Source organism: Rhipicephalus sanguineus, chromosome 11, assembly GCF_013339695.2.
Source record: "Rhipicephalus sanguineus isolate Rsan-2018 chromosome 11, BIME_Rsan_1.4, whole genome shotgun sequence".
Lineage (NCBI taxonomy): Eukaryota > Metazoa > Arthropoda > Arachnida > Ixodida > Ixodidae > Rhipicephalus > Rhipicephalus sanguineus.
The window spans coordinates 86,066,058-86,083,472 of record NC_051186.1 but is presented as its reverse complement, the minus strand read 5'-3'; the positions used below and the strand labels follow the sequence as shown (position 1 = coordinate 86,083,472).

Below are 17,415 nucleotides of genomic sequence, written 5' to 3'. Positions count from 1 at the left end.
GTCACGATCGACACTTACTAGCGCTTACTCCGAGATTGCGCGCGATATCAGAGGTCATGGTTAAAGCGTCTCGATACCAGCGAGAGGCACTGGCCGCTCTGGCGTAGCCGAGGCACCCTAGACGCAGTTACGTTCTTTGCCTTTCGCTTCGTGCTAGCATGCGCCGGCTCATCGGAGTAGTACAGCTTCCACATGTACCAACGGGATTTCTCCGCCGCCGACTACTTCGACTGCGAGAGCACCGTCTAACAAAGCTGCTGCAAAACGTGTTGCAGAAAGGACGCGATTTCGACGGGCGAATGCCGTGCCTTGGTGGATCTAGACAGAGGTCAGCAGGACGCACGCGTTTGCGGCTCAAGCTACGAACCTCTACGAACTAGGCGTCAACATGTGTGCATCCGCGCCAAACGGCGATATAGCTGTCAAACACGAATAGAGATTGTACAAACTGTCATATATCACTACACAATAAGCGCTACTTCTGTGAAGACACGTCTCACTTTCGTGTTATACGATTCCTATGACGGAGGGATCAGCCATGTGTTTTACAGTACTAAGACATTCACATACAGTTCCTTTTTTCACGCGTAATAGAGCACTGGAATTATCTGCCCGGTAACATTCCCTTTTCTGTACCATCAAAAGATATTTTTGTTACCACTGGCGATCTTCTCACTAACATCGGAGTTGCTGTATCTTTTTTTGTCATTCTCCTTTTGCGTGTGTATCTCTTTCTCTTTTCCGCGACTATACTAGTCAAATCAATTGCTTGCCTTTTCGTGGCATTAGTAGTATTGTATAACGTTCCCACTCCTGATATATATATAAATTATACACAGCCCTGCAGTATATGCAAATAAACGAACATAAAATTATAAATTGCGTAGTTCTTGTAGACATGACAATAAAGTTTATTTATTACCATCCGCAGACGAACGGCCTCACCGAACGCTTTAACCGCACGCTCGGCGACATGCTCTCGATGTACGTCGCCGCTGACCACACAAATTGGGATGCCATTCTGCCGTTCGTCACGTACGCCTAGAATACCGCCCCTCAGAGCACTACTGGTTTCTCACACTTTTTCTTATTGTACGGAAGGGCACCCGTCGCACACAATCGACACAATCCTTCCCTACAAGCCGGATCACTCTGAATGTGCGCCTATTTCTGCCACAGCCAGACTTGCTTAGGAGTGTCGTGAGCTCTCCAAGACCTTCACTACGCTTAACCAAGAGCGACAGAAGAGCATTCGCGGTGACACCACCACTTCTACGCCCACGTTCCTCCCTGGAGCGCTCGTTCGGCTCTCTGTCCCTATACCACTGCAACTGGCCTCTCTTCCACACTACTGCCCAAATACGAAGGCCCCTACCGTGTCGTCGAGCGCACGTCCCCGGTCAACTACCTGATCGAACCCATAGAACCATCTTCGGACATGCGCCGTCGAGGTCGCGACATTGTCAACGTAGAGCGCCTGAAGCCCTGCCACGACCCCCTCATAGTGACAAGTTGCTAGGTCTCCAGGCGGCTCCCTTTTCGTACCCGGGGTAATTGTAGCGAAGCGATCGAACTTGGTAATGGGTCGTCCTCTCGGACACCTTCTAGTGGGTCGCCCTCTTCGGCTCTTTTCGAAGAGAACGCAGCTCGCGCTGAGAGTCGGCCCCGCCTTGACTGTCGCTGTCGAGTATCGTCGCCGCTAATAAACCTCTTTATAATTTATTTATTTATTTATTTATTTATTTTTTTATTTTTATTCCGTTAGTTTGTTTGTTTGTTTGTCTGTCTGTCTGTCTGTCTGTCTGTCTGTCTGTCTGTCTGTCTGTCTGTCTGTCTGTCTGTCTGTTTGTCTGTTTGTCTGTTTGTTTGTTTGTTTGTTTGCTTGCTTGCTTGCTTGCTTGCTTGTTTGTTTGTTTGTTTGTTTGTTTGTTTTACCCTAAAGGTGCACAGTACCTTAGAGAGGGGAGGAGTGGTCGTACATGATAAACACAAATCCAGAGTAGACTGAGGTTCGGAGTAATGAACCTCGCTCGTACAAAAGCTTCCTAAATTCTTATTTTTACTTCAGCCTATTCAAGAACTGCCTGTGATTAATCGAAATTCATGCTCGCTTATAAACCTTCCACATCCGGCTACGTAGGACAATCAGAATTGGGAATGGCGGACAACAAAGCACGTCATGGAAAATGCGTGGATGTGGTACCTGCTACACCCCGTGCTGGCCCGGGTGACAGCCCACGTGGCACCATCGGTAAGCGCATGCTTTGTACACCTATACGCTTATGAGTCACAAATACCCGTACTCTAGCCACAACTCCCCTCTAGAAATTCAGAGGTCTCAGTAAAAACAGGTCAATTTATTTTCTTAGCCACAGAAAGAAATGTGGTCGTATACGTAACTGACCCGATATCACTCAGCCCTGATTTTACCGAAGTAATATAAAGAGCAGTTAGCAGGACCCCATCAAATCATGGTGTTACAGGAGGCAACGTCAATTCATGAACCGTGTGTGTGTGTGTGTGTGTGTGTGTGTGTGTGTGTGTGTGTGTGTGTGTGTGTGTGTGTGAGTGTGAGTGTGTGTGTGTGTGTGTGTGTGTGTGTGTGTGTGTGTGTGTGTGTGTGTGTGTGTGTGTGTGTGTGTGTGTGTGTGTGTGTGTGTGTGTGTGTGTGTTCGCTAGCCAACTTGTCCTATGCGTTCAACAAATATCTCAGTCCGACAGTCAGCTTCCGCGTATTTGGTTTGGGTATATCCCTCATAAAGTTCGCTGCGAGCTTTGATTACACACAGGACATTGTAAGGCGTCCTATTTACAGCGCTCCACCTAAATAATTATTCAAATCGGCTCATTATATGTCATGCTAGAATCGTTTAAACAGCGCTCCTATCATGCTTTCAGAAGTCCGGCTTCACAGCCAAAGAGGACACTTTTCCTTCGCCTAGGCTAGCGCCCGCGAGCGCTACGTACTCCTAGCAACCGTAGGCGCAGGAGCGCGTTGCGTCCAGGTGAAGAAGTCCGCCTCTTTTATTAGAGAAATAGCTCCACTCCTCCCGCTACAAACCGATAAAAATGTTCTTTTGCATGCGTTTGGGCTTAAAGCTGCGCCTCTTTGCACGTGTTGTTAATAGCAACGGGCATGCGCAGTGTCGGTTTGTTGTCCTCTCTCGCGCGCCCCTCGAGACCGCAGCTTCTGTGACATGACACCTGTTCCGGGAATTGCTTGCCGACGCGCGGAACACCGTCGCGGCAGGCTTTTTTTACTAGTTCTCATGGGCGTGCGCACGGGGGGGCAGGTCTCTCTGTCTGTTTCTCCAGGCGTGTCTCCCTCTAGACAAAGGGCGCGCCGCGTTTTCTGTTTAAAAGGGGAACGGACGTGAAAACATTGAGCTGTCGTTTTCTCGAGTCAAATGAAAGGCCGTGCGCTCAAGAGGCCAGAAAATGAACTGGTAAGCGTGAATGCGCCCTGAAAAAGTAATTACCTGTTTTTCAAAGCTAGTTTTGGTCCCTACTGTACCCTGACGCCCCGACATGGCACGAGCTGCCCGTAACGAGCTAGCGCCAGATATCGCGAAGTTTCCACGGCCGCTCTGCCCCGTGTCTCTGCTAGTGACGCGCAAGCTGCCGTTTTGTATGTTTTGGGACCTGACTTCATCGCAAGCTAGCCATACTGGTGCGTGAGGTCACCAGAATTGATACTTCAGCCTAACGTCACGCTGGTGTCGATGTCAGTCGGTGCGCCATGCGAAAATTGACTTTAATGTCGAAATAAGATATCTCACCAGAATTTCCTGGGCTTCACACTTGCTCAGAGCCGTCCCTGTATACACGATATTTGTGACGAAATTGGTGTCAGAACGCCAATTAAGTTTGACTGCTTTCGCGCTACGCATGTGCGTCATCCTTTGCATTCGCGATCGTTACCTACGCTCTTGATAATCCAGTCCGGAATAAAGGGCGAGCTATAACCAGGAAATCAGACGAAAGTGGTATAGTGTCCTGGGTATATATGGCACTTTATCCGGGACCTGATTAAGAGTGTCGCGCTTCTCAGCTTACAAAGCCCAAATCCGGCAAGGGGTCCTCGGATGCAAAGCAATACCTGTGGGTTTAATAATATAAAATTCCGAAAATTACCACGGCAATAATCAATATTCTGTAGCAGTACTTGCTTACTTACTCACCGCATCTCCCTTAACATTTTCGCAGCTGGTGTTCGTCTTTTACTCTGTCTACTCGTCCCTGTTTGTGACATTCACCTTCGGTTGGGAAGTGGCGCTGCTGTTCTTGGCGCAACACGCGGCCTTCTACGTCACGGCCTCGCTGGGCAGCACAGCACTGTGCTACGTGGTCGCCACCATGATCCACTGCCAAAAGTTCTTTATCCCGTTCGATGCATTTGCGGTGAGTGAACCGGTTAACCTGTTTGCTCGGTCTGTGTGTCACTCTTGTTTTCGTCCAAGGCAATACAGTGAAACCTCGGTGACACGAATACAGTTCATACGAATTTCGGTGTGATACGAATTTTTAATTGGTACCGGCCAAGGCCCATTGGCCTGCAATGTAATGGAGTACGGTTGTTGCGAACCGATTTTCACCCAGCGACGTTTGGTACGAACGTACGCTGCCATCCAGGTACGAAGAGGTGCTGTCAACGCTGTCGCGGAAGACGCGCCAAGCACGCGCGAGCGCGGGAACGCAAGCGTGGGCATGCGCGCCGCACCTCCAAATTGTAAAAATCACGGTCTAAGAAAAACACTTTCCTTACGGTCTGAATAAACCTTTGGAGACACGTCATGGCCTCCGAGATTGTGCGCGCGAATCCTTGAGGCTCTTATGTGCCTCCGTGTGCCTTCGCGTTTAGAATGCAGAGGACATTAGAGCCATGCTTTTTTTCTCTAACGCGTCGACGCGGGCTGCTGTCATTTTACTGTGTTGAGACACTATGTGTCTGAACACAGTACAATCACGACACAGTACAAGCACGAGTGTCTGATGCACGAGTGTGTTCAGACACTCGTGCATCAGACACTATGAAAGGTGGACGAGGCCCGAAAGAAGGCGAGGGGGGTCTTGGCGAAGGAGTCACGTCTCACAACGTCAACATGCGCGACCGTTGAGGTGACACTTGTGCGGGCACGGCCGTAGATTGCCCCCCCCCAAAAAACATTCCCAACACCTCCGGGATAAAAAAACACAACACAGGACCGTGGTTCTGTAATTTTGTGGCCTTGATTCATCACGTCAAAGCGCTTCTTTCGTTACATTCGCTACCGTACTCCCGTGTCATGCAAAAAAGCATACTAAAATTTGGAAGGGGCTACTGCTGTCACGGTTCAGAACGCACCTGGTTCATGAATTCAATACGCGCGTACGGGCCGTATATTTACAAGTGCTGGTATGATTGCCGACATATGAAAAGTTGAATGTCAATCATTCAGGGTTCTTCCTGACGTTGCTGCGGCCCTGCAAAACAATAAATGAAAATGTACGTCAGCTTTCTTTTGTCGCATCCTAATTTTCCATGCTTTCTGGTGATACGAATTTCGGATGATACGAATATTTTTGGTGGACCCCTGAGATTCGTATCACCGAGGTTTCACTGTACAAGGAACCTGCGCAGTCATTGTTGCTCATTACCTGTGACAGTGTGAGAAAATCGATCCCTCAGAAGCCCACTCTCTGGAAGCCGTATATATAAAAAATATAAACTAAAAAAATAACCATGAATTTACATTTTAGAAATGTACGTGAACAAAAGGAACAGTGACAGTATACTAACAACGTAACAAACAGCCCGGAATAAACGCGTAGTATATGTCAGGTATGCCGATAACATGACTCAGCATGCCTAGGTTCGTAGTGAAGTCTTACTTCAACAGCAAAATGCTTAGAAATCTACAGAGGCTCATTTCGGTTGGTTGGTTGGTTGGTAAAAACAATTTATTGAGTGTCCTGCAGTTTGATTACCCGGGCTCAGGTCGCCCACACTGCCGTTTTGCGGGCCTGCTGGAAGGCCCAAATTTGGACTGTGAGGTCTGAGCTTTCTAGGGAAGTTTATGATCATTCAAATGGCGCGAAGAAATCGTCAAGACCCTCGAATTTGCTCCTTCTTGTCCGTATAGCACATCTAAAAGACAAAACTTCAAGTTCTTAAACCGACATATTTTATTGTCTCCCCTTCCTTATCCGGGTAGTGGGAGCGCTTACGCGTTGTTCTGGAGCGCTGTCATTCTGCGTCCGCAGTGGCGCACCCAATCGCCCCTTATTATGTTAGCCGGAGACAGTGGCCTATTCGGCTTTGGCATCTCTTTGTCCGTGTTCTCGGGCATGGGCCCAAATATAAAACTTGAACCGTTGCGTATGTGAAACATTTTGTCCAACTCACGTAAAAGAGGCCGCGTTTTCGATGGAGCCGAAAATCCTCGAGGCCCGTATGCTTAGATTTAGGTGCATGTTAAAGAACTCCAGGTGGTCGACATTTCCGGAGCCCTCTACTACGGCGTCTTTCATAATCACGTCGTGGTTTTGGGACGTTAAACCCAGCAATTTTATTACCACGTGAAAGTGCATGCGCCATAACTAGGGCTTGTAATAGGTGAAACATAGGTGAATAAGATTAAACCAGAGCTTCTTGTAATGAACGAGGAACAGTGAGCTCCGTATAAGGCAAGAAGGAGTATATTACTCAAGACCTTCCAGTTACATGCGTCAGAAAAAGCTTCACCTCTAACCGATTTGCCCAAAATATGTCTGATGTCCTCCGACACTGTTTAGTTCAGATTGTACAGACAGAGCGTACAGGACGCAGGTGCAGATATATCTTCTCTTCTTTTCTGTCCTTTTCTGTCGTTCAGTACATGTATCCCAGGTACGGTTTGATGGTCTACAGGGCCTCGTACGTCACCTTTCACTGGAACATATTGCGTGGCCTCAGCTTCACTGTCGATTTCGTTCAAGCCGAGCGCCGGAAGAACACCGGGAACAACATACGCAGGTGGCCGTCATACTGGAAGACGCTGGGTTACATGCTGTACCTGCCCATGGTATACCTGGGACCACCGCAGAAGTACGACGACTTCATAGCCCAGGTATGTCATGATTATATATGGTTCTGTGGTTCTTTATGTAGCAAGTGCCAGTGATGGTCAACGATCACCAAGTCATGATAGCCTATTTATGCCAAAGGCAGATGTCAATTTGCATATTTTTGAGCAGGTAATATAGAAATGAGACGATAGGTGATAGATAAAATGAGAGCAGGTATCAGACAAAAGGAGTACTGACATTTATATAGTAAAACACGCCAACAAATTTATCGATTACCGCACGGCTGTGGAATCTAAGTGCCGTTCAGCTGCGGCCGCTTCTACGTAATTCAGGCATGGCTGCTGTGTTAGAGATTAATGGAACATAAGGGGGTCATTAACCAGGGGCTCACCATCTAATCTATCTTTACATTGTCAAGACTGTAACTGTAGGCCAAAATTTAATGAATGCGCAGTTTCATGCCGGGACAGGAATGAAGGAACGCTACTAATGGTTCAGGCCTGGCATGCAGGTGGTAGTGGAAGTGCATGTGTCAGCCAGCCGTCGATTAACTTGCGTATAGAAAAAAAATCAAATTCCTGAGCGGTTATCTATCGCGTATACACCCCGGGTCCCGGATTAACAGGATGAGGTGGCACAGAACAACATATAGGCTATAGTAGCTGGCAGTCACTCATGCCTAAAAGCCTAGATTTCTTGGCAAACTTTGCTAATCACGGCTGCTGTTCGACGCCGTTGCACGCACTATACGCACGTATAGTGCTATCTATCTATCTATCTATCTATCTATCTATCTATCTATCTATCTATCTATCTATCTATCTATCTATCTATCTATCTATCTATCTATCTATCTATCTATCTATCTATCTATCTATCTATCTATCTATCTATCTGCCTAAATTTCCTCTCCCACCGTTCTTAAGAAATCTGCTTGCGCTTCTGCGCAGTCGGAAGGCCCAAAACCAAGTTGCTCGCTGCGGGAGATTACTGTCGCCATCGCGAGGTTGCTCCGTAATGGCGCCCACTATTTACTCATGGAACTCATGGCACACTACTTTTACAGGTGAGTACTACAAAGTACATTTGGGTTTGTGATGCGTTTTCCTGGGCTTTAACAGCGGAGCTCTTTCAGCTCGGAGAAGTCTCGCTTTAGTCGCGAACAGAAATCATCATCATGAACCGACACGCGCTCTCTTCGACTTCTTCTTCACCTCCTGCTTTGCTCCCAGAACACATGCGCCGATTTGTTCGGCGTGGGATGCAATTACCCTGTGATGGATGAGAGAACGAGCACAGAAGCGAGAAAGCAAGAGAGACAGAAAGAAAAAGAAAGAGACAAATTCTTAACGAAAAAAAAATGTGCGAGGCCCGAGTCGAGCCCGTGTACCGACAATCCAAAGCCGAGCGTTCTAACCACTCGGCTATCGAAGTACGCTAGCGGAGTGTAGCATAGCCTTGTATAGTATAGCATTGCAAGGGGTTGGGAAAGAGAAGTGAAGGTGGAGAGGATATATGTGAGAGCGATGAGGAGGTAAAGGAGGAGGGGAGAGAGTAAAGGATGGCATAGCCTCGTATAGTACAGCATAGCGAGGGGTTGGAAAAGAGATGTGAAGGTGAAGAGGCTATATGTGAGAGCGATGAGGAGAGAAAGGAGGAGGGGAGAGAGTAAAGCATAGCATAGCCTCGTATAGTACAGCATAGCAAGGGGTTGGGAAAGAGAAGCGAGAGTGAGGAGGAAGGAAAGGAGGAGGGGCGCGGGTGAAGAATAGCACAGCCGTAGTATAGAGGGAAGAAAGAGAAAAAGATACAAAGACAGACACAAAAAGACATATAAGAAACAGAGAGCATGTCAGAAAGAGAAAGAAAGCGAGCACGAGAGAGAATCAAAGAGCTAAAGAAATAGAGAGAGGAAAAGATAGAAAGAGAAAGCGAGAACTCGAGAGAGAGAGAGAGAGATAGATAAGAAAGACAATGGAAGATAGAATAAGCAAGAAGGCGAAAGAAATAGAGACAGAAAATAGATAGAAAACGCTAAGAGAGAGGAACAAATAAAGAGAAAAACTAAAGCACTTCCTTCAGGCTTGTGGGCCCTAGTGCGACGCGGCCTCAATTCTTTTATTGCGATAGTAATTATACGGACAGTCGCCCTGGGTTTTTGCCACCGCTGTTGCCGTCATGTCCCGGATGAAGTCCAAATTGATAAGATCCCCCCGCGCATGGTATGTTCTACCGCGGGTAAAAGCGCACGAGTGGGGGCGACGAATGCGGCCGAAGCAGAGATCAAACGAGCCTGCTCATTTCCGTCGCTCAGAGGGTGCATGCGATAAAATCACCCCGCTCGGGAGGCCTGCCGTCTAAGAGAACAGGAAACGCCCCGCCTGTCTTTAACGAGCATGAAAAGACGTGAGGTGGGCGGGGGTAGCGCGAGCAGGAACTTTGAATTTAAGGGCGCGGTCGCGATCACTGGCGCGCGCGTTATCTCGACAGCCATCACAGCGGACGGCTCCTATACCCTTCTACGTGCTGCGCTCTCAACGAAGAAGTGACTATGCGGACAGAGCATTTCTCCTTGGAGCGGGCGTATTCTGGTACACGTGCGTTTTGTAGTTACGCAAGATCGCATACAAAACAGTTAGCTGCCAGCCTCACGTCTTATAACACTATAACTTGTCGCTATCGCATTCATTGCTTTGCCCTTGCGGTGAAACTGCGGCTTCTTTTTACCGGCATAGTTTTAAACCCCTAAGCCCACTTCGGATTCGCGAGTTTTCGGTGTTTGAAAGCACCAGGGCCTCATTTTGTAAAGGTTCGTCTAGATTCAATTTAAAGCACTCGTTGCCTAAGTCACGCTTTTCGCCACTAAATGTCATTGACCTGCTTCTTGAGGGCTGCGCGGTTCGACGAAGTATATTTATGAACATGTATGTAACAGAGTCCGTGTTTTATTATGAGTAATTATAGAGCAAATGAAATGCGATATTTTTACGGCGGTATGCGAACACAGAAATGCGATGCTGTGCAACTTAATGAGGACAATACTTGCCTGAAACGCTTGCGCATGTTTCTTTCAATGTTAAGTCACATTTCCCATCACTATAAATATCATGTTAGTACATAATGCGCCTATATTTTACCCGCCTCACATATTGGTGGAGGAGCCGCGTACAAGAGCAAAAACAAAAGAAAATCTTCAGAAGTAAAAATGGTGCAATTGAGAAATAGAAAGATCCGATTCCTGAAGAAATATACTGAACACAGTACACTATTTTTACGGAAACAGTACACAGCAGTATTATGTAAATCAAATGTAAATTGGCGCAATAATGCAGAAATGCATATTGAAGAAGTTTCAGACGCACATTGACTAAGATCGAGCGCCGACTACTATGCATAGATCAATTTACTGGAAAAAAAAAACAATTCGCATAACGCTACTTGTGGCGCATCCCAAAAGGGGCAGATAGTGGTGTCTGCGCGATGTGCAAGCTATTACATTTATGGGAATAGACCACATACTCGAAGCTATTAAAGCGGCTGTACATAGGTAAGGTCCTTTGAAGAGCTTTCTGCAGCCAGGTTCTCAGTCTCGAAGGTAGATTTGTGTTTATTTTCACACTAAGGCGTAGGAATTTGGCATGGTATTTTTAAACAGCTGCGATATTTGATATGTCCGAGAAGCGTGATTCAAAAACGGTGCCTATATGTGACGTCACTGCGCATAGCCTAGCAACCACTACACTGTGACGCTGTTAAAGTGAGAGAAAGAGAAAGGAAGAAACAAAGAGACAGAAGAAAACACAGAGACATAGAGACAACGAAAGAAAAACAAAGAAAGAAACAGAACGAGAGAGAAAGAAAACTGAGCATAGCCTTGTATAGCATATCAAGTGGATGGGAAAGGGAAGTGAGGGTAAGGAAGAGTGATATTATGGTAATGAGGAGGGAAAGGATTAGGGGAATGAATAAAGCATAGCACAGCCTTGTATAACATAGTATAGCAAGGGTTGGGAAAGTAAAGTGAGGGTGAGGAGGAGTGATATTATGGTAATGAGGAGGGAAAGGTTTAGGGGAATGAATAAAGCACAACACAGCCTTGTATAGCATAGTATAGCAAAGGGTGGGAAAGTAAAGTGAGGATGAGGAGGAGTGATATCTGGGCAATGAGGAGGGAAAGGATTAGGGACAACAATAAAGTATAACAAAGCCTTGTATAGTATAGTATAGCAAGGGGCGAGAAAGAGAAGTGGGGTTGAGAAGTAGATGTGAGGGTAATGCATAGCATAGTGTTGTACAGTATATTATAGCAATGAGTTGAAGGTGAGGAGGAGAGAAACGCCACCCGCTCCGCTGCTTCCGCAGTGTTCGCCCCACTAGTGCGGAGATGGCCCAATTTTTTTTAGTAGCCCCAAACTTTGTGGCCGTGTCACTTGTCCCGTTAACAGGGAGGCAATCGCCGGGCAGACTCCGATGGCTGACGTATCGGCCCCCCGAAACGCACCCCGAAAGCGCGGACAATTTAGAGTAGGTCCATTTAGTGCGCCAGCGAACGCCTGTCCTGGACCGAGTCAGAGCCAAAAGTTGATAACAAAACAAAATAGAGAGTTTGAGAATTGGGGACCCAAGACGCTGGGCCCCCAAGCTGCGTTGGCCAGCCTGCTCTTGCGTTCGGATGATCAGCAGAGTTTGAAAATTGGACCAACGCAGGCTGCGTTGGGTCAAGCGCATGTAGCACCACGCGTGACAAAATTTAATATCATGCGAGATGCGGGCCACACTGCGCTGTATACATATATATAGCCCACGCTGCGTCTGTCTTCTCGCTGCTGACCCAAGACGCCTTGAGGCCCCACGCTAGTTTTCAATTTTTGCGTCTCGGGTCAATGCGAGCGCAAGAGCCCAAGAGTGGCTTGGGTTCTGCGCATGTGCCCTGACGGCTTGCAAGCTTCTTTGGTCCTCAAGCTCATTGGGGCCCCACTACTCAAACTCTCTATTATATTCACAGTGAAGGCAGTACAAGCATCACACAAACATGTGCACTCGGCCGGTATCAATTACAACTCACAATAAAACTTAAATTGTGTTTCAAACAACGGGAACAAAACAAACAGATCGCGCGCTACAAATGCAATCTCATGCATTACAAACTATTCAAGAACACTTAAAGTCTTGAATATTCACCAAACGCATCCACTCCACCTTTCTTGGGCGCAAATTGAATGCTTCTTTTCGAGGAAACACTCAGGTAAATTCCAGCGCTGATCATCGTTGTTCCCTTCCGTCGTCCGCCCCGAATGTTTCTCTTCCAGGAATCACTCACGTTATTTTTCACTGCTCACATGGCGTGATCACCCGATTCTTCCAGATCGACTGACCGCACTACGTGATAAAGCACTTGTTTTTGGCCAGCCGAATCCCACCCAACAGCAATTTGTGACAGGCCCAAATTTTAACAAGTAATGCGCCAGGCCATAATGCCGCATTCCTGAACATGCGAAATACGTTGACTTCTTAGAAGAACTTCTTGTTGGGCGAGTTGGTGCATGACTTATTGTAGGGTATGTGCGCAAAGCTCGGGCGAACACAGGAAAAAACGATGTAGACAGAAGGAGCGCAAACTATCAACTGATTTATTCTTTCTTGAAATAGCTTATATAAGCTTCTTCAAACGTCGCAAGAAAAGTGGATAAGGAGAGAAAGCAAAGAAATCATGCCCACCTCATGTCAAGCAAAACCTGCGCAAGAAACTTGCGCAGGTCAACGTTGACTCCTTCCTAACGCAAAATTAAAAGAAGCCTAAAATGTTTCGTATCTCAGGAACTTGTAGCCGACATACGTTTGCAATTTCGTCCTCCGTAAGGTGGACTTTAAGTAAGTAATGCTTTTTCAAATCGTCCTCTCCTTGTGTTCCTTCATCATCAATGTAAGCAAAGCCACAACCGTAACCTAACCATCGCACCCCAATACTCTATAGCTTCCCAAAGAGTCCTTTTCCCATCGCACTCTCTGTTTGAATTAATTGCAGCTTCATCAAGCTAACAACCACTTCATAATCAATATCACCGATTAATCAATCGCATTCTATTTCAGCAGAAGAATATGAATGGTCTTTAGAACAAAGAGCCGCTAGAAGTAGCTTGGCTAGGTCCGTGAAGGCCATTGAATTGGCAGCGTAGAACGCTCGCGGTGCAAGTATGCACATCTTGTCTGAATCAGAGAACAACCGGAGAAGCTGATGAAACGCAGAAGAGAGCGGCTGTTATTTTAGTTAAAAGTTCTAGAATCACGTGGAAGAGCACGCACGCGCGCACACACGCGTAAACACACACACCAACACATACAGGCAAAGGCTTACCACCGCAGTGACAAGGGCAGACATCATAAATATCCTGCGGTGTTCTACCCATGAGGTTCCAGGGAGTCTGTCCTCCCATCCACTTTCTAGGTCGGCCGCCAAGGTGGCCTAGTAGTTACGCTCCTCGGCTGCTGACCCGGAAGACGCCTGTTCGATCCCAGCCACGGCGGTAACATTTCGATGGAGGTCAACTGCTAGTAGCCGCATGTACTGCTCATATCAGTGCACGCCAAGGAACCCTCCGTGGTCGAAATTATCTACAGCCCTCTTCTACGGCGCCTTTCATAGCCTGAGTAGCTTCGGGACGTCAAACCTCAGCAACCAAGTTCCAACCCACCAAACACTCTCTGGGTATTTTGTCTATACTAGACCAAATGTTGGGAATATTAACACGTTCCACTTGTGGCCAAGACGCCATATCTAAGCCATACGCTTCTCGTGCTGTATGAACCTGTGAGCACGCAAATTGGCAATAGACTACATCGCAACAGGTGATGCACACTCAGTCATTTTTTTCCACGATCTTCCGTCGCAGTTCGGCCATGACCAACTGGGCCTGGATGTCTGACAGATTGGACTACGCCAGCCTGGCGGGCTACGCCCTTGCTCTGGAATTTAACTATTACGTGAGCTACCTGTTCACCTACGGTTTCGCCGGCTCCCTGGCCAGAGTGGAGGGCATCGAGGTACCGGCTACCGCTCCCTGCATTGCAAGGTTACACCGGTGCTCGCGTTTCTGGAGGTGAGTGAAGTCAGAACATGTTGAGTACCCGATACCCGATACGCCAAGGTGATTGGTGCATCGTCATTTTTAAAGGCATGGTACAAGTCGGCTGAAACGTTTTGTAGGTATTTTCGTTTATTTGTTTATTATCATACTACAATCGTCCGAAGGTATTGCTGTTGGGGGGATGTTACAGAGAGAAAAAAATGCGAATGGTTACAAAGTGAACATACCTAGAGCAAACACACCAATAGTAACGACAGGAAGAGTAGTCACAGCATGAGCGTAGGTTACGCAAGTCAAAATAAGCACTTCTCGCTGCCACAAATATAGCATCTTATCACACTTACAATGTCTTTATCATTTGCCGACACTACGACCTGTTGCAGCTTATCCTATTCTTTGATGGTGCTGGAAAAGAGAGACGGGTGAAATACGTTTGTACCGCACAAAACATCACGCATTTTCGTTTTATGGTCATGTCTTCGTGATACGAAGAGAGGTAAACGAGCAAACAAGAACAGGAACATTACACGTAAATGAATAGCGAGAAACACTAAACTTACTACATGAATCTGACTGTTTCATGTGTTGTTTTGATGAAAAATTGTTGAAGAGGTAAGAAGATGACTTTAAAGGCTCGTATTTCTTTGTTAGACACAATAATAATGAGAACTAATAGACAATAATGACAAGTATAGGGCGTGTTATTTGTAGCACCCACGATATGAATGTTTATATTGCGGTTGAGGGTGCAAACCCTGCTAGGTTTGTCCCAGCTATACGGTGTCAACACCCGGGCATATATATAACAGGGCGCCAATGTAACAGACGGAGTAATATCTGATGTTGACTTAGAACTTTCAGACGACGTCTTGAAAAGCATGATCGTTTGCACGCTACCATGAAGAATCATTAGCGCTCGAAGGCTCGGCTCTTCAAAGTGTGTGAAAATTCTTTCCGACTGTGAAAAACTGCCAAGTCATATAAAGGCTGGACTAGTGCGATACCCAGTTCGACCTTTCATACCAAGACCCCTACAATGCCGTAAATGTCTAAAGCTTGGACATGTACAAGGTTTCTGCCCAAGTGTTGTGGTCTGTGCTAAATGTGGCGGAAATCACAATGCAAGTTCTTGTGGCAGTGCGACATCTCGCGCCCTAACTCTAATGGTGAACACTTGGCAACAAACACAGAATGTCGCATGCTAAAGAAAACACTGAAGGTCCTGAAAGAGAAAGCGAAAAAGAAGGCATCAGGAAATAAGACGCGTAGCTGTACTACCCGTGAAGCAGCTGCAAATGGCACAACCAAGGATGCACCTGCACGTTCGAGGAATAGTACAGTCAGCTTGTATCAGAAGGACGGAGGGAAGCACAACTACTACATTTCGGCAACATCGTGGCCGGCGCTTCCATCACAATTGTCGGATCCAGTCACCACTTAGAAGGTAGCTCCGCTGAAAACGTCAGAACCAGCTTTCGACAAGGCCCCGTCTACAACAAAACATATAGTAAATAGGGCGCCCAAAACGGCTTCAGTCAACGACGATGCCCAACTTATCAACCTGCTTAAGCTGCTTGTTTACGTCGTCAGATCTCTGGTCGCCGGTCGTCAAACGCCAGCAGCATTAGCCGCAGAACAGCTTTTGGAGGCTCTCGTTCCAGTTAGTGACGGCCTTCACTAAACATATGAACACTCGTCGAAAACCCCGTCCCTGTGTACTGCAGTGGAATGTCAGGTCTCTACGACCGCGCCATGCTGATTTAGTTCTTAGGCTCCTTGCACTGAACACCCCGCCGGATGTTATAGCTCTTCAAGAAACCAACGTAAGAAAAGACGAACTCCTACTTCCAGGCTATGTCAATGCAATTCTCGATGCACGGCGCCGGAATGTGGGTCTTTCCAGTGTACGGACGCCACGCATCCGCGAAATGCTTGAAAAGCGTCATTGTACATAAGAGCTGATCTACATTTCTCAGTTATTGACGCAAGTGACATATGCGATGCCGATTTTGAATGTGCAGCTGCTGCTGTCAGTCTCAGGGACACAATTATGACTGTGGCAAGCATATATTTTCGACCGACACGATCTTCGGACACCACATTACTGGAGTGTCTAGTGTGCCGGTGTGGGCCGTCATTCCTGCTGTGCGGAGACTTTAATGCTCACCATCCTCGTTGGTGTTCTCACCCACAAGACAATCGTGGAGTGGAAATCAATTAGCTTATTGATAAACATGATCTGCAGACACTTAACGACGGCTCATCCATTTTGTCGGCAGAGGAAAGCAACAATCCACCATTGACCTTGCCATATCAACGAGAGATGTATGCCTCGCCTGGTCACGTGAAGCAGACCCATGGGGCTCAGATCATATGCCGATTTGGTTAGTTCCAGAACATTCTCCTAGCCGCCAGAGTGCTGCTGACACAGTGACGAATTTGGACAAGTTCCGTCGGCTGATTGCAGGGGCGCCGTCACACGACAACATGTTCAAACTAGTGAGAGAGTGTCCACAACAAGCTACGGTACGACGACTGCGGAGCATAGATAAACCAAACCCCGACCTGAAGCTCTTGAGGCTACGTGCTTGTCGACGATGCGCTTACAGGAGGGCGCAGCGTTCTAAAAGGAGCTCTGATTGGACGCTGTATAACCGCTTAGATGCAGCCATACGGCGGCACACAAAACAACTTCATCGAAGGATCTGGGCTGCATTGTGTAGCTCATTGCATACGGCAAACGGTTTTGGAAGTGTATGGTGCATATTGAAGGCCCTCCGAACTCCTGAGGTCCGCAAGAATCCAACGGCAGCTTTATGCATAACGACTGGACGGTCTCCGCAAATTCTTGCGGAATAATTTGCCGATTTTTTCGCCTCTTTTATGTCAAGAGACAACGCGAACGGCGACCTGAATTCGTTGACATGTGATAGTTTGGTAACAATTTTCTATGGTCCTCCCTGTGAGATGGATCAAGCAGACTTTACTCTCGTCGAGCTGCGCCATGCGCTCAGCCTTTCATATCGGCGCACTGCCCCAGGCGAAGATGGTGTTACGTACCAAGCCTTGCCAAACATCGATGAGGACTTTCGTCAGGGTATCCTGGACAAATACAACAGTGTGGAGAACGTGTATGATTCCTACTGAGTGGAAATCATCTGTAGTGAAGCCAATTTTAAAGCCTGGGCGCCCTGCACAACATCTGAAATCATACCGGCCAATATCGCTAACCTGTAATGTTATGAAGCTCATGGAACGAATGGTACTGTTTCGTCTGAACGGC

The 17,415-nt window shown here is 47.2% G+C and overlaps 1 protein-coding gene across 18 annotated transcripts in view; it reads left to right on the top strand.

Moving 5' to 3' along the window:
* LOC119373848 (protein-cysteine N-palmitoyltransferase HHAT) overlaps positions 1–17,415 on the top strand; it is a 120,580-nt gene that overhangs the window by 27,988 nt on the left and 75,177 nt on the right. For 6 of the 18 annotated variants that reach the window (XM_049410939.1, XM_049410928.1, XM_049410937.1 and 3 more), the window contains 5 exons: positions 2,141–2,251; positions 4,207–4,401; positions 6,855–7,088; positions 7,998–8,113; positions 13,938–14,144. The exons of 5 other annotated variants lie outside the window; for them this stretch is intronic. In XM_049410939.1, the coding sequence (XP_049266896.1) occupies positions 2,141–2,251; positions 4,207–4,401; positions 6,855–7,088; positions 7,998–8,113; positions 13,938–14,144 (863 nt within the window). The remainder of the gene's footprint in view (positions 1–2,140; positions 2,252–4,206; positions 4,402–6,854; positions 7,089–7,997; positions 8,114–13,937; positions 14,145–17,415) is intronic. 7 more of the 18 variants (XM_049410938.1, XM_049410929.1, XM_049410931.1 and 4 more) reach the window with 6 other exon arrangements.